This window comes from Nannospalax galili, unplaced genomic scaffold (genome assembly GCF_000622305.1).
Source record: "Nannospalax galili isolate Female #2095 unplaced genomic scaffold, S.galili_v1.0 scaffold589, whole genome shotgun sequence".
In the NCBI taxonomy this organism is placed as follows: domain Eukaryota; kingdom Metazoa; phylum Chordata; class Mammalia; order Rodentia; family Spalacidae; genus Nannospalax; species Nannospalax galili.
Window position 1 is genome coordinate 6,069,275 of NW_008360324.1, and position 17,487 is coordinate 6,086,761.

The 17,487-nt window shown below is 49.2% G+C and overlaps 1 protein-coding gene across 3 annotated transcripts in view; it reads right to left on the reverse strand.

The window, feature by feature from the left end:
• Positions 1-618: 618 nt before the first annotated feature.
• The window catches only part of LOC103727593 (transcriptional enhancer factor TEF-3), an 82,703-nt gene continuing 65,834 nt past the window's right edge, over positions 619-17,487 (reverse strand). For all 3 annotated transcript variants that reach the window (XM_029559802.1, XM_008825518.3, XM_029559801.1), the window contains 4 exons: positions 17,136-17,309; positions 7,456-7,596; positions 4,834-4,986; positions 619-4,735 (listed from right to left, as the gene is read on the reverse strand). In XM_029559802.1, the coding sequence (XP_029415662.1) occupies positions 4,622-4,735; positions 4,834-4,986; positions 7,456-7,596; positions 17,136-17,309 (582 nt within the window). In that variant the 3' untranslated portion in view covers positions 619-4,621. The remainder of the gene's footprint in view (positions 4,736-4,833; positions 4,987-7,455; positions 7,597-17,135; positions 17,310-17,487) is intronic.

A 17,487-nucleotide genomic window follows, 5' to 3' on the forward strand; every position in this document is an offset into this window, starting at 1 on the left:
CATCCCCTCTCCATCTCCCTGTGAGTCACCTGAACTCACTCCCCCTAGAAATCTTCTTACTACGGAAGCAAAAGCACACTCCTGCTTTCCCTGCTCTTCTGCCTCAATGCACCAGGTCTCAGCACAGGGCTGGCCACAGCATGTCTTCTTCGTCCCTTCTCTCCTCTCTGTAATGTCCTCAACCCCCAAGAACTCAAATAGGAACCTGGATGCCAGTGAGTCCTCAGTCCAGGCCAGGGAGGAAGATGCCCACTGAAAGGCAGGCCCTGTCATCCAGGCAAGACTTCTGCCTCCTGCTCAGGAAGCAAGGAAGGGATGGAGGGTCCTGTAGGTGTGAGTGGGGCTTCTGAATCTCCTCCTCTGAACTCCAAACTAGTTCAGTTTAGTGCAGTACAGCAGCAGGTCCATATTGGTTGCTTGGGAGAACACTGGGAAACAAGGCAAGCCTCTTTCTACTCAGAAACAATCTAACTCTTTGGCGCCGAGTTCCAGTTCCTGCTGACTTGGCACAGCGTGGGCCAGACCCGGAGTGCACCTGCCTGAGTGTTTGCCCACTGCTGCTTTCAACAGGCACCGAACTCCATCCCTGCACAAAGAAATCACATGCACACAGGCCTCTGTGTTTGTAGCAGACTTTACTGAAAATTTGGAGAGATGAAGGGGATTTACATAGAAAAATTACAAAAACCTTAAAGTTGAATATCAGACATATGTGAATGTTTAAAAAAAACAAAAACAAAACATAGTCATTTCCACCACCTGGGCTCCAGTTCGCTACCAAGGCACTTGCCTACCTGGGCCCCTTCTTACTCAGGAACTATATATACAAAGGCCAAATTCCAGACACTTTAAAACATTCTTTTAGAGACAGAATCTCACACTGGCCTGGGTCCTCCGCCCCAGTCTCCCGAGTGCTAGGATTACAGGTGTGCGACCCAGCTCCTGGCTGGGGATATCAGAAACATCTACATAGAGTCAAGTCTTTGGAGGAAAAGCTCATTTCATTCTGATCTGTAAGGAGGGTTTTAACTGAGCCACTGGCCTCCTACTGAAAACATTTTCTTTCTTAGAGCTAATGTAGCAAATAACAGAAGGTGTCAACCCCCAACCCAGTCCCTCACCCCAGGTCTCAGGAGCTCCCTCCTGCCACTGCTTGCCTCTAGTTTCCACCTCTGCCCTACTGCACCCAACCCACAGCCTGGGAGGGTGTGTGCACCAGGAACACGGGATAGTCATAGGTCACACCACGCACCCCTTTACCTGTTATACAAACCTAGGACAGAACCACTTGTACACAAACACAGCACAGACACACGCAGAAACGTACACACTGACCGCCCCCCGCAAAAAAAAACGACACATATACCCACACCCTCCCATGCCACCACCCTCCACATTTACACACTACACACACACACACACACCCTACACACACCCACTACATACCACACCCCTTCTGTGTGGGGTTTTTCTTGTTAGGACGCATTCTTTCCATTCCTATGACATTCTGTAGGTACAATCTGCTCTGTCACTGTCAGGCCTTTGAGGCAGATGACCTTTCACCCTTGTGGCCCCTATCTCCACTTCTGATGTTTCTATGTTAACTAGATCATACCCCAAAGGCTCTCTCTCACAAAGCTTAGGGACCCTTTCTCACCCTCCAGGCCCAGGGCCATGGGTGGCCCTGCCTGATTCACTTTCTCTCTCTCAAATGGCTGCCAAGACCAGGTGGAGGAAAGCAACAGTTTCCACCCACAGCCTCCCTGGGGAGCAGGCTGGCCTCACACAGGAGCACACAATTACACCTGCCTCTCTGTGGAAACCAGTGGCCCCAGGGCTGTTTTTTGAAAATTGCATTAAAGCAATTGCTTAACACCTCTCACTACCACCCTGAGAATTCCAAAACCCTCATCTAGACAGGGAGGGCAAGGGACACAGGACTGAGTAGCCTGCTGTTTTCAACCTGGCATGCTGGCTGGACACACGTCCAGCTCCTGCCACTCACCCCTCGGCCAGGCATCACAGGCTCATTGGGGATCTCCTCTTCAACCCTGAAGAGATACCACCAGCCCCTTCCTGTCCCCAGGCCCTCCATCCTCCCTTGCAATGCTGTTCCTTTGATCCTCTTGACTGCCTTCCCTTGTCTTCCAGGACTCAGTACCAATGCTGGGCCTCAACCTCCCCAAGAGCCATGAAAATCTTGCTGGGTTCCTCCCCCACAGCACTCCCCACAGCCCGCACATCTCTTCACCTGTCCATTTCCCTCCTCAGGGACCCAGGCTGTCTTGCTCACAGGCACATTCCCAGAACCTGCCATACCTCAGAAGTTAAACAACTACTCACAAAGCAAATGAAAAAAAGCATCAACAATCCAAACAACTTTGCTAAGCTCTCTAGGTATTACTTTCTTCATCCTTAGAATAGGGCTGCAGGGCACAGTGGTGGGCATCTATAGGATTGCCAGTGAGATCAGCCTAGGCAAGAGAGGGGGACCCCATCTTAAAAAAAAAAATGGAGCCGGCACAGTACCCATCCACAAGACTGATGAGATAGCCAGGTGCCATGTTTACACAGCGGGAGGCAGCTAAGGCCACCACCGTCTATGGTGACTCTCCATCAGGCCACTGAGGTCAGCTCACATAGGAGACACTTATGCCCAACTCGGGTACCCAACATCTAGATCGACCTGCTTCCTGCACTAACAGGAAAAGGTTCTGTCCCTCACGTCCCCATGACCAAGAGGTCACCCACATATCATCCTCCGGGAGCCTGTCTGATGTGTCTAAAGCTGTGGCTTCCTGGGAAGGGGGCAAAACATCCTGGGTCCTGCCCCCAGGAAGTACAAGAAGCAGAGGAAGAGAAGGTCAGGGCTGGGGTTGGGGGAGAGGGGCTGCAAACACAGATCTCCATGTGGACAGGCGAGCACACAGCGCAGTGTCGCAGCAGGCCTGAGGTTCAGCCTTCATCTTGACATTGGGGTGGGGGGACTAGTTAAATTACTTTTGGATAAGGAGAGAAGATACTGAACAACATACAGATAGGGACTGGTGGCTTGTCTTCCACAGCTGGGACACAGCCAGATTCCTCCCATCTGCTTATCTGAGTTCTTCTGGGGCTGTCGCTCAATGGCAGGGCACTCACCCTGACTGGGCCAACCCCTGGGATCCACCCCCAGCACCAGGAAATAAATACAGAAATAATATCAATAAATATTGCCCATCTACTCAGGGCCAGCTCCCCCAAAGCTACCTGTTCCCTGAGTCCTCCACCCCGATCCCTCCCATCTGTGATGGCCAGTAGCTCTGGGGACCAGCCTGCCCCACCACACAGTTTCCAAGTCTAGTGCCTTCCTCAGTTGAAGTGGAAGTTGCCACGGTTAGTACCGATGCATATTTATTGAACGCATGGATGTGCTTAGTAGCACTATGTGAAGTGCAGTCCATACACGAGGTAGGTGAATGTTATACCCATTTTACAGATGGGGAAACTGAGGCACAGTGACATTAACTCGCCCAAGGTAGCATATTAAGCCAAGCTGGTCTGACTCTAGAACCCTTGTTTCTCACCTCCACCCCGCATCATCCCCTCCATGCTGTCCTGCCCATTTCTGTATTCCCACAGAATACGTCCCTGAGTGCTGGGCTCACACAAACATGCCTAGCTTGGCTCTTTCTTCCTCTGCCGCTCCAGGCTACTGGAACTGGCTTCTGCCAGGGACAGCAGAGAGCCAGACTCAGGCACTCCAAAGGGAGGGGAGCATGGGGCCCAAGGATCACACCACTTAACAGCTGTAGCATGCACCAAGTACTTTACAGACATGCTCTTCCAAGAGGTCTTAGAAGGCAGGTCCTGTGCAGACAGGAAAGGGGACTAATGCTCAGAGGGGTGGAGGAGCCTGCCAAGGTCAGGCAGTGGGAAATGCTGGAACTGATGGCAGGATTCCCATCCATTGATGGCCTGCCTGCACTGCCTCAATGCAGAGCCCCTGCCCCCTTTAGTGTCACAGAGAAACTACTACAGATGAAGCAATGGTACCCGAATAGTTCTTACCCTGTCTCTGTCCAACCAACCAGTTGTGTCCACACCTAAGACCAGCCCTGGTGGGTAGAGCTTTCTAATGTAGTTGTCCTGGGGCAGTGGTGGCAGAGCTGACAGGACAGTGCACAACTTGTGCACAGCAGCCCTAGGTATATGGCCCATATGTCATCTGTCCTCAGGCCACCAGTGTGACCAGCAGCAGGGTACAGGGTTCCAGCAGCTGAGAGAGGGGACCATCAGGTCTTGAACTTCAGTGTCCAGTGATGCTCCTGGCTGAGTCCACTGGGGCTCTGGCTTCTAGACTGCCTGGGGCACCTCAAGGCATTGCTTCTAGCCTGCCTCCCAGGTGTCCCTTTCTCCCCAGCCCTTCCCTGCTCATACAGCCAGACCAGCTCCTCTGAAAATACATGACACCTTGGGTTTATTAGGGGTCGGGCATTGCAAGATCAGGCAGTTTGCTCCTGGTAAGAAGAATGCAAAAACTTGGCTCAGCTCTCTTGGCACTTCTGGGGGCTGTCCCTGAAGGTTCCCTCCCAGGTCCCCATTTCCTGGACTTGTCTCCCCCCTTTGCTCCCCAGGTCTCTCATTCTTTCACGAGCCGGTAGATGTGGTGCTGAGCCCCGTGTTCACTGGCTGATACTTCAAAGACATATGCGATGCACAGCAAGGTCTCCTGCGTGTCTCGGTTGGTGACCACCTGCACATGAAACACAGATGAGGGTCAAAGCCCTGGTTAGGGATGCCATCACTGCCGCCCACCTATGTACTGCATCCCTGGGCATCGGCCCCACATACCTGCAGGATGGTGAAGTTCTCCAGCACGCTGTTCATCATGTACCTCTCGGGCAGATGCTTTAGTTTGTGGATGAAGTTGATCATGTACTCGCAGAGTGGGGACCGGTGGATGCGGTACGAATAGTGGCCATTCTCATAATGGGCATATTCTGTCTGCAGACCCCCAGGGACAACAGAGGCTTAGAATCCCTTCATCTCCAGCCCAAGCCCAATCATTAACAATGGGCAGAAAAGGCAGAAGGTGGCCTAGGAGCAAAGCCACCTGAGGTTGGTGGATATAAAGCCAGGCCTCTCCTCTTTCTTGGTGACAGGACAGGCAGACTCTGTTCCAGAAGACGGAGGAACAGCAATAGATGAGATGGGGTAAGTGCTGAGCATGAAGGCTATGCAATGGAGCTGCCATGTGTTTGAACCTTGGTGTTAATCACACACACACACACACACACACACACACACGAGAGAGAGAGAGAGAGAGAGAGAGAGAGAGAGAGAGAGAGAACAAATCCAACTGGCTGGTGGGATTTGAAACAGACTGATGAACTCTGTCAACGGCGGTTCCCAGTTGCTAAGGTCACCCTCCATTTCTGGGTGTTTAGGGAGATAGGAGTCAGGTAGACAGTACGTGGGGTTATCAGCACATATGGAGCCATAGGCATCTCAAAACTTTAATAAGATTAGTGAAATGTAAATAACTGGAGGAACTTATTAAAAATTGCTACTTCTGGGATAGAACAGATGCTCAGCAATCATGAGGCCTGGGCCCACCTCTAGTGCGCGCACACACACACACACACACACACACACACATATTGCTCTCATCAGATTACACTCCCAAGATTGAGAAGTTACATGAGTTGGGTTTAGTGATGCTAACTCGTGTCCAAAGCTTCCTGGACTAAGGTACAGCCAAGGTTGGGAACCCCAAGCAAGAATTCCTTCCTGGGTACCAGCCTGGCATCTGGCTGTTTGACATGAAGTGGCTATCAATCCCAGGTGGACCTCAGGAGGAGCAAGCCGTCAATTCAGACCCATGTGGGCCAAGAGGTCTGACATCATGCATACTGTTGGACACGACACAGGGTCACAGACTTTAGGGCCACAGATGTGGTAGGGTGGAGGCCTTAGTTGCATTTTGTCACTTTCATTACACAATGGGAAATGAATATCACAGGGCTATTAGAACCAATGGGTGGTAAGGACAACCTGGCACTTGCTTAGACATAAATATAGGGTGATACCACAAGCTTAGACATCCAACAGGAAGCAGAGGGTTGAGGAGTACAAGGATCAAACCCAGGTCCTCCAAACTTGTGCTTACCCCTAGGCTGCCTACTCTTGAGAGCAGAGGCGAGGCAGAAAATGCTGCCCAAGCATGAGGTGTCCAGAGCACTAAAAATCTCAAAAGCAAGCTGTGTGTGTTGGTGGGAGATTGGGGCTGAAGGATCTAGAGTTCTATGCAAGGCTGTTAAAAAACAAAAACAAGGAATCAAGGGATGAAGGTATAGTTAGCTCAGAGGCAGAGTACTTACTTAGCACATACCAGGCCCTTATAGCCCTTACAAAAAGCAAACACCCAGGGGCTGGACAGACAGCACAGTGGTTAAGAGCACTGGCTGATCTTCGAGAGGTCCCAGGTTCAGTTCCCAGTACCCACATGGTGGCTAACAACCATCCTAACTCCAGTTCCAGGGGATGGGATACCCCTTTCTGACCTCCTTAGGCATTGTGTGACATAGGTGTACTTAAAATACATGCAGGCCAATAAACTCATACATAAAAAGTAATAAATCAAACATATATCTATATCTCTATATCCATATATATAAAAGCATGCCAGGTGTGGGTGGCGCACACTGGTAGTCCCAGCACTTGGGAGGCAGAAGCAGGTGAATTTCTGTGAGTTCAAGGCCAGCCTGGTCTACATAGCGAGTTCCAGACCAGCTGGGGCCACAGGGAGACCCTGTTTCAAAAAGACCAAACAAAACAAAACAAAACCCAAGGCCAATGTCATGGCCTGGTGACATCGGCACACACTTTTCATTCCAGCACTTGGGAGGCAGAGGCAGGCAGATCCCTGTGAATTCAAGGTCAGTCTGGTGTACATAGTGAGTTCCAGGACAGCTAGGGCTACATAGTGAGACCTTGTCTCAGAGAAAAACAAAACAAAACAAACACCTGGAAAAACAGGTAATACAGAGAGTTTTCAGTCTTCATGAAGTAAAAAGGGAGCAGGGAACAGGCCCTGAACACTGCTTCTCACCTGCCTCTGCCTTTAGTTTGCTGTGTGACTAGGGACAGGCCTCTCCTCTCCCTGTAAAAGACATCTGGATTAGGGAGAATCCCTAGGCTGGCCTGTGCTTTGGCCCTGCTCTAGAAAGCGTGGGATGCCTGCAAGAAAGGCTTGGAAGGAGCCCCAGCCAGAAAATTTAGCCGGGGATCTTGGGCAGGGGACAGGTAGTAAGATTAGGAATTTAGCAGATGCTTCACACGCAAGGCATTCTCTTCCTGAAGGCACATGGCAGTCACATGGGGCCCACCTCTGCCCAGGTGTCCTCAGGTGAGCTCTAGGGAAGGAGAGTCCACAGGCTGCCTTTGCCCCACACCCACGGGATGGCCTCCTACCTCAACTTTCTCCACCACTTGCTTGCCGAAGGAGCAGACCTTGGTGGAGCAGGTGATGATCATGTTCTCTGGGCTCTCATACTGGCTGGAGACTCCATAGAAGGAGCTGCCCTCATCCTCGATGTTGGTGTTGAGGTCTGCCTACAGGAAATATGGGAGGATAAGGTCACGATCAGGCCCTGTCAGAAGGATGGGCTCTGAGTCAAGAACTTCAGAGTCACAGTTCAGACTCTTAGATGAGAGACCAGGACTTATAAGGAATGGGGATAGCAGGCCAGGTGGGAGTACACATTTAATCCCAGTGCTCACGAGGCAGACACAGGTGAATCTCTGTAAAATCAAGGCCAAACTGCTCTACATTAGTGAGTTCCAGGCTAGCTAGGACAACCATAGTGAGACCCTGTCTCAAAAAAACAAAAAAGAGGGGCTAGAGAGATGGCTCAGCAGTTAACAGCACTGACTGCTCTTACAGAGGACCTGGGTGTGAGTCCCAGTACCCACATTTCGGCTACAACCATTTCTAACTCCAGTTCCAGGGGATCTGATGCCTTCTAACCTCCATGGGCATTGCAAGACATGGGTGCACTTACATACATGCAGGCAATACATTCATACACATAAAATTTTTAAAAAGAAAGGGCTGGAGAGATGGCTCAGCAGTTAAGAACACTGGCTGTTCTTACAGAAGACTTGGGTTCAAATCCCAGCACCCACATGGCAGCTAATAGCTGTCCATATAACTCCAGTTCCAGGGGACCAACGCCTTCTTCTGACCTCCACAGGCATTGCATGACACAGGTGCATTTATATACATGCAGGCAATACACGCATACACATAAAATAAAATAATAAAGTATTGAAGGAAGGAAGGAAGGAAGGAAGGAAGGAAGGAAGGAAGGAAGGAAGGAAGGAAAAGAGCACAGAGACCATAAGACTATAACTTGGTGGTGGAGTCCTTGCCTGGCAGATTCTGTGCCTTATCTCCAGCACCACAAATAGAAAAGAAATCGGCATCGTGGTGGACGGGAGGAGGGAGGATTGTGCTGCTGGAGGCCAGGCAATGGGGAAATGGTCAAAGGTACGGAGTTCCAGCCAGGTAGAAAGGAGATTTTTGTGGCCAATCGTACAGGAGGGTGTGTACCTCAAAATGCTGAGTTGTTTTCTCTTTCAGACTTTTGAATTAGCATCTTGTTCTAAAGCCCTAGTTCGCCTGAAATTCATTACATAGCCTAGTCTAACCTTGAAGTGACAGAACTACACACCAGATGTATAATTTTTTAATGATTGGTTTTTATTTGTACAAGTGTTTCAATGGCCAGTATGTTTACTGGTATGTGTACAGTATGCAGTATATGTATAGTATATAGTGTCCAAGAAGGCCGGAAGAGGATGACAGAGCTACCATGAGGGTACTGGGAGTCAAACTCGAGTCCTCTGGAAGAACAGCAAGTGCTCTTAACCCAAGTCATCTCTCCAGTCCCCATCTGAAGCTTATGTGGCCTCTCTTGTGGGCTGGCCCCATTTAGGGGCATCTTTCTCCAGCAGACATCCCACGTTCCTGGCATCTTCAATGTCCTAGGGTATCTACTGCAATGTAGGTTGCACTATCACACCTTCATGTGCAGCTTGCATAGCGACTTCCTTCAGAGAATCCGAGCTTCCTATACACTGTGTGGTCTCACAGATCATTCTCCAGCAATCCCTACAACCCTGTAACTCTTGCATTCTGTATGTCCGAACAGCCAATAAATACACAGATGACACCAAATTCTGCTGCTGACTTGAGAGGTAGCCAGGACTTTGTGGACCACAGTGACAATGTCCTGAGGGCCTATATGGCTGAACTTCATAAACATTTCCAGCAAGACACCCCTTCAGCTCTTTTTTGTTGTTGTTTTCTAAACGTTTTACTGATTTATTTGGTGGGGGAGGTGGGGAGGTACATGCATGCCATGGAAAGTATGTGGAGGCCAGAAGGCAATTTACAGGAGTTGTTCTTTCCTTCCACCAAGAGGGTCCTGGGTGTTGGACTCAGGTCATCAGGCTCGGGGGCAGTAACATATATTCCCTGCTCATCTCTCCAGTCCAAACATATTCTTTTTTTTTAAAAAAAAAATTTATTTTACATGTATGAGTATATTGCCTGCATGTTTGTGTCATGCAGTGCCCAAGGAGGTCAGAAGAGGATGTCGGTTCTCCTGGAACTGGAGTTACAGACGGTTGTTTGCTGCCATGTGGGTGCTGGGAATTGAACCCAGGTACTCTGCAACAGCAGTAAGTGCTTGTAATTGCTGAGCCATCTCCCCAGCCCCAGACATAGTCTTCTAAAAAAGATTTAATTATTTTTATGTGTGTAAGTATATTGCCTGCACATATGAATGTGTACCACAGTACTGACCTGGTTACTGCCGAGACCAAAAGAGGGTGTTAGATCCCCTAGAATTGGAGTTACAGGTGGTTATCAGCTGCTATTTGGGTGCTGGGAACTGAATCCAGGCCCTTTGCATGAACAACCAGTACTCTTGACCCCAGAGCCATCTCTCCAGCCCTTAAAGGAACTCTTTTTAAAAAAAAGTTTAACATTTATTGATTGTGTGTGTGTGTGTGTTAATCTAGATCCCATAATGAGAAGAAAGGTATTTGTCTTTCTGAGTCTGTCTGAATTTACCCAGCATGATCATGGCTAATGCCATCTACTTTCCTACAAATGACACTCGGAATGTTGATTCGCAGGGTGAGGCTTCTCCACTCATCCACATAACTGGTCAGAGACAGTTGCCACATGGAATACTGTGCAGGCCTATGAATGCACTGTACCCGGCCAACCATCACCCTGGTGAGACCCACAACTCTGCAGAATCCTGGAAGGTTTGGGTTAGGATTTGCATACAAGGGACAGGCAGTTTTATTCATGACCACTAGGTGACACTCAAGTACTAGTTTACTGTCCCTTAAAAGTGAGATCTTTCTGTGCACTGACAGAGGGGGTGTCCATGGTCTTGTGGCACCATAGATATTTTATGTAGCTCTGCATGAGTGCACGTGTGCATGCACACACACTGACATGGACTTACTTTTATCGTTGTGGACTAACACAAACACTGAGAGAGAGGAAAGCAGTTATAGAACAGGAAGAGGAAGCGTTTTTGTTTTTTTTGTTTTGTGTTGTATTGTGTTGTTTTGAGATGGGGGTCTCGCTATGTATTAGCGGCTGGACTTGAACTCACAGATCTGCCTGCCTCTGGGATTGAAGGTGTGAGTCACCATGCCCAGTTTAAGTATTTCTTTTAGGACATCTCCATAACAAAGTAGAACAACAAATGGCTTACGTTGCTGTGCATGGGTTAAATGAGGACGTCAGGAGGAAAAGAAAAAACAAAAATGATTACCAAAGCATTCAAGTCAAGGTTCAGCCTCTGAAACAGTCTCCTTTCTAAACACCCTCCACTCCAACCCCCCAGGTAGCTTCAGTCTCCCCACTCTGACTCCATCATGATTACACGGGGGAGGGCAATTAGATGGTGTGGAACACTGCAGGCAGGGCACCCTCCAGTCCTGGCAGATGTGGGTCAACCATGGCCCAAGGTCTTCCTGTGACAAACGAAGAGAAAAAGGACTAGAATCCAAGCTTCCTCCCACTTTCTCTAAGTCAAAGGACGATCTGAAGAGGGGAGGTTGTCAGACTGGTTTGAAAAGAGTTGAAGGACATTTAGATTGTGCTGTGACTAGAGCAGAGCAGCAAAATCATGCGGGCAGGAGATCCATGCCTGCAAAGGTGGAGGTATTCAGGGATGAGCCCAGGGCATTATATGTGACAGTATTCAGATGCTAGCCACTGTGGCCACAGGACTCTAACCAATGCACCATTCATGAATCATCTGCAGAGATTCTTCCAGACCCTCATGGTGTCTTTGTTTAAACCAGGATCTTGCTTGGTGGTCCAGGCTGACATAAAACTTCAGTCCTTTTGCCACAGCCTCAAGTACTAGGATTACAGGTATCCACCTGGCTTGTTGTATCTTTTTAAAGATTTGTTTTATTTTTAATTGTGTGTGCATGTGTGTGTGTGTGTGTGTGTCTGCAGGTGCCTGTGGAAGCCAGAGGCCAGAGGCCTCGGATCCCCTGAGGCTAGAGCTAGAGGCAGTTGTGAACTATTTGACGTACATGCTAGCAATTGAACTCTGATCCTCTAGAAGTACAGCAAGTCCCCAGCTGGAACTCACTATATAAATCAGGCTGGCTTCAATCTCACAGAGATCTGCCTGCCTCTGCCTTCCAAGTGCTGGAATTAAAGGCATGCTCCACCATGCTCAGCTCTTGGCATCTTTTAATGATCTTTTTTTATGTGTGTATAGATGGGTATGTATGTGTGTGTGTGTGTGTGTGTGTGTGTGTGTGTGTGCGCATGCGTGTGTGTACATGTGTGGAGGTCAGAGGACAACTTGCAGGAGTCAGTTTCCTCCTATGCTACATGCTTTCCAGGAATCAAACTCAGGTTGCCACACTTGGTAGCAAGCACCTTTACTCACTGAGTCAGTTTTGCCAACCCCTGTGATATCTTTTAAATTGATTCACTTTTACTCAATTTCACTCTAAACAATATTAACAGGAAAACAGGATTCTATTTTTTTCTGATATAAGTAGAATTAACTACTAAGTAAAATGCTGCACGCGGCTGTGCACCCAGCTGAAGAGACCTGGCACCAAAGAGCCCCCAAGGCTGCTCCCCACACACACATGCTCTTGCCTCGGTACCCCAGGAGCTATTTGCATAACCCCCTCCATCTCCCATGCTTTCATGATCTGCTCAGGGGAAGGTCCTTGGGGTAAGAACCATGCTCTCCACAAACCTCACTCAGAGCCTGGCACTCCTGGCCTTTCAATAAAGGTTGAATGCGGTCATTCCACCTCTCACCTCTGGGCAGTGCTGAGCAAGAGGAGGGTCCCTGGGTAGAAAGGAAACTACATACTCGCTTACTCCTGAGTCCTGGACCCCAGCCGAGTGAGTGCCCATCTCAAATACACTCCAGCTCTTCTGTCATCACCTCCCACTCTATGACCCCTTCAAGACACCCATTCATCTATGTCAGCCCTGCTGGAGCCCTGGAGCAAACAGATCCCAGGACATTTTTTCTACTATGAAGGAATTTGTCACTCAGGGCAAAGAACAGTTAGTGAGCTGGATATGGGGAGGGGTTTCCCACAAGTGAGGGTCCAAAGTTGCCCAAGAATCTGCCCTGAAGTTGTGCTGCATAGATCCAGAGGTCACCCCACAACACCTCAGTTAGTCCTTGCGCTCCAGGGCCCATCTAGTCCCAGTCCCACCTTACTCTGGAGCTATAGTCCAGGACAGCTGTCCCCCTCCTCACTGACCTTCTGAACACCCCAGCCCTCTCCATGTACCCTATTCATAGCTGTGTGAGGGTGGGCAGCTCACAGACTGGGCCTGGAACAGGTGTGAGAGATCTGGTGACTGACAGATGAGCAAAGACAGCCTGATCGTCACGTGCTGGTATGTGCCTGGGAGAAATGTCAGGCCCAGAAGAGCTCAGCAGGCTGGACAGGAGGAAGGTCTGGGGAACTGACCTGCCTCCTGACACACACAGTGTCCAGATGGGTGTTAATCCCCTCCCCTGCCAAGGTCTCACAGGGTTCTAGGGGGTTCCATTTCCCATTCCTGGGGGGAGTACTCCTCAGAGCTGGGCCTCAATGGCCCCACCTCCTCCTCTGCTGAACCTTCATACCATTTGCAGTGGGGAGGATCCCAGGCAGGCTGCAAGTCCACAGACTACCACCACAGCCTCATCAGTAAAAGCAGTGACTCTCAGCTCACAGCAGCAGGTGGCAGAGGAAGGAGGGAGCAGCCAAGTCGGGAACAGGACTGCCTGTGGGGCCTATGACTGACCAGACTCACAATTAGCAAATGTCCCTCACCACACTTTTGTTCACCTAAAACCCTCCCATGTGAGGACAGCTAGCCAGATGGCTGCCAAGGTGCCCTGGCCTCTGACATGCCTGCTTCTCTGATTTCTGCTCATCCTCCTAAGATGCTGGCACTTAGAGAAGCCTGGCTAAGGACTCAAGTGAGGCCTAGAGAGGTAGGACATGAACTTCTAGCTTGAAGCCACAGGCTGAAAGGAGCAACTACAAACCTTTCAGATGGGGGAATAGAGGTACGAAGAAGCCAAGACTCACTCAGGACCCAGCTCTCAAGTGGCAGAAGACAGATGGGAACATCTATGCCCCATTAGGGCCCAAAGTCAGCTGCCTTGTCACACAAGAACAACTCTCTTGTCTCCACTGTGCTCCTTGTGCTGAACAGCTTCAGTTGTCAACTTGACACACCTGGGAAGAGGGAACCTCAACTGAGGTATTTCCTCTATTGGGTTGCCTTGTGGGCACGTCTGTGAGGCATTTTCTTGATTGTTGAGTAATGTGGGAGGACCCAGCTCACCGTGGGTGATGTCACCCCTGGGCAGGTGGTGGTAGGTTATATAAGAAAGCAGGCTGGGTGTGGTGGCACACACCTTTAATCCCAGCATTTGGGAGGCAAAGGCAGGTAGATCTCTGTGAGTTCAAGGCCAGCTGTGACTACAGGGAGATCCTGTCTCCAAAAAAAGACAAAAAAAATAAAATAAAATAAATAAACAAAGCAGACTGAGCACAAACCACAGGCGCAAGCCAGTAAGCAGTGTTCCTCCATGGTCTACACTTTAGCCTCTACCTAGAGAGGTTCCTGCCCTGGCTGCTCTCAAAGATGAACTATGATTGGGATGTGTAAGATAAAGATCCACTGTGAAGTCTCCCCCAGAGCCTGTGCTGCTGAAAGGCAATGGCTATGTGGCCCATATGCACAGTCCCACCTAGCACATCTAAAAAGACCTGCTGTCAAACTTCTTGTGTCCCAGATGTTCCCACACTACCTTCTCCCATCAGTTCCCTGCCAGCCTCCCCTAAGGGAAGGCAAGAGAGGACATGGATCAAACAATTAGAGAAGGACATTGTAGTTCCACCTCAACGCACAAAGAAGACCCTGTTGCCATTTCCTGGGAGAGAAGTCAAGATCAAGGATATCAGGAAACCCAAAGCTCCACTAAGCCTGTCCTCTCCTGTGCCACCACCTGGTGTTCCTCAGGACCCACATATCTTTCAGACTATCAGAGCCTTCTCCCAGGACCAGGCCGAGCATCGAAGCTGTGCCCAAGGGCACTGGCTACTCTGCTCAGGAGGCCAGCCTGCCAAACCATTGCAAGCACACACTCTGATGTCAAACTGATTTGGCCTAGATCTTGGTTCTGGCACTACAATAAACTGGATCTAGGAAGAATGCTTACCCTGTCCATGCCTCAGTTTCCCCTCTGAAGTATTAGCTGGGTCCACCTTTGGAGACATGGCAAGCTTGCATATGAGAATCCATGTGACCTGCTGGCATGAGTGTTCTGTGATCTCTCAGTCTGCCCTGGACACACCAAGAATGATCACAAAAATGCTAGAGGCCCACCCAGCCTGCATGCCTCAGAGCCAGACCCCTGTTTGCACCATGCCTCAGTTTCCTCAGTTTATGAAATGAGGACCCTAAGGTAAACTCTCCTGAAATGTGGCTAGTAAAATACAAAATACTGCCACCAACCCTACAGGGCTTGTCTAGCATGTGCAGAGCCCTGGGTTTCCCAGTCCCAGAACTGAAGAAAAAACAAAACAAAACAAAACAAAAAAAACGGTAACTTCCAACAACTAAAAGAAGGCAAGAGCTAGCGAGAAGGGCCCCAAAGATGCCATCTTTTACTTCACGGTAGTGTACTGAAAAATCCCGCTGGCCATTGGCAGCCTCTTCTGAAACCAACCACCTCCTTAGGGTAGCTGGGCCAGTGCTGGGAGAACCACAAGTCACCTCACCCTGGCCCTCCATCCAAGTGAAGGCCAGGCCTGTCCAGGTGGAGGGGAGCTTCTGCAGAGGAGCCCAGGGTCTCCCTACACACACCAGAAACTAGGAGCTATCTGTGCTCTACAGGGGTGGTGCTAACTGATACGCCCAACTCCAGTTCCTATGTCCACATAGAAAAAGTAGAAGTCAGGTGGTTTAAGCTGTTGAGCAAGAGGTTGCTGGCTCCCTTCTATCTACAGTGCAGAAGCTCCTCCTCACATTCAGGCTACAATGTGTCATTTCTCCAACTAAGCACATCTCTGGCCATGCCATGCGGTTTTCAGTAAGTGAGTTGGGAGCAGGGTGCACACCTCCCATCTCAGCAGCCTGTAGGAGCCAGATGCCAGCTTGCATTAGGCAGGGAGACCCATAACAAAAGCCAACCAAATAGCCAACCAAACCCACAGTGCTTCCTTATCACCTAAAGAGAAGAGAGAACCAATACATCATCAGCAGTGTGCCATGATTTCATCTGCTGTGCCATAACAGACATTATCAGTCAACTGGCACTTTCCCTTTCAAACAGTGACTGCCAAGCCACCCACCTCCCTAACATCTGATGAATGATGGGAATTTAACCACACAGATTTCTTTTTTTTCCCTTTTCCCCTCTGAGGAAATGATAGAATGATAATAACAACTTTGTGAAAACAGCTGCACAGGGTCTGGAGAGAGGTTCAGTGGGTGAGAGCACTGGCTGCTCTTGCAGAGGACACATGGTGTCTAACAACTGTCCATAACGCCAGTTCCAGGGGATCCGAGGCCCTCTTCTGACCTCCACAGGCACTGAATGATATGGGTGCACTTACATGCAGGCCAAACACTTATACACACAAAATTTAAAAATAAATAAAATAGCCGGGCATGGTAGTGCATGCCTTTAATCTCAGCACTTGGGAAGGCAGAGGCAGGTGGATCTTTGTGAGTTCGAGGCCAGCCTGGTCTACATAGTGAGTTCCAGGACAGCTGAGGCTACAGGGAGACCCTGTCTCAAAAAGACAAAATAAATAAATAAATAATAAATAAATAAATAAAATAAAACAAACAGAAAACCTGCTACACAAATGGCCTCATGTAACTCAGTAAACTAAAAACTGTCCAATATATAATTTCTTATTAACATGAAATTATGGATGCTGAAGAGTTCATGGTGATCGTTTTCTCTCTCTCTCTCTCTCTCTCTCTCTCTCTCTCTCTCTCTTTGGCTTTTCGGGACAGGGGAGATCTCCCTGTAGCCCCAGTTGGCCTGAACTCACTGTGTAGACCAAGCAGGCCTTGAACTCACAGAGATCCACCTGCCTTTGCCTCCTAAGTACACTGATCCTTTTTTAAAAATTTTACTTTTATGGGGGCTGGAAAGATTGCTCAGTGGTTAAGAGCACTCACTGGTTGCTCGTTCTTGCAGAGGACCTGGGTTCAGTTCCCAGCACCCACATGGCAGCTAATGACTGTTCTAAATTCAGTTCCAGGGAATCCAATGCCCTCTTCTGACCTCCATGGGCATTGCACAACACAGGTACACTTACACACATATACATAAAATATAATAAATAAAAAACATTTAAAAAAGAAAAGAAATAGGTAACTAAAAATAGAAGATACTCCAGCACTGCAAAATAAATAAATTAAAGCACCTGGATGGTCCCCTTCTGTTGTTGCCTCTTCCACAGTTAGGGCACCAAGCCCACTCCATTCTGCTCTCTTCCCCATCATAATACACCGAGGTCAAAGCAGGGCAGCAATGCCCCAGGCTTACCCAGAACTTCACGAGGAAGAAGGCATTGGAGGGTCCCCGTTCAAATAGTTCCTTGAGGCCACCCTTCTTCTCTGGGAATTTGTCATAGATCTGGCGGATGTCCACGGCTTCGAGGTAGGGGTCGCTGTAGCTTGGGCTTGACTGGCCAATGTGCACAAACAGGTGCTTGTTGTACTGTGAACAGAAGAGCAGCAGGTCTGAGAGTGATGCTGAAGGGAACCAGAGAGACAGCTCTGGTGCTGCCTCACCTATGACCTGGGGCAAATCACTTTACCTCTCTGGGCCTGAGTTTCCCTACTGGGAGAAGGGAGACAGTACTTCTTTCACACAGGGCTTCTGGGGAATGTGCATT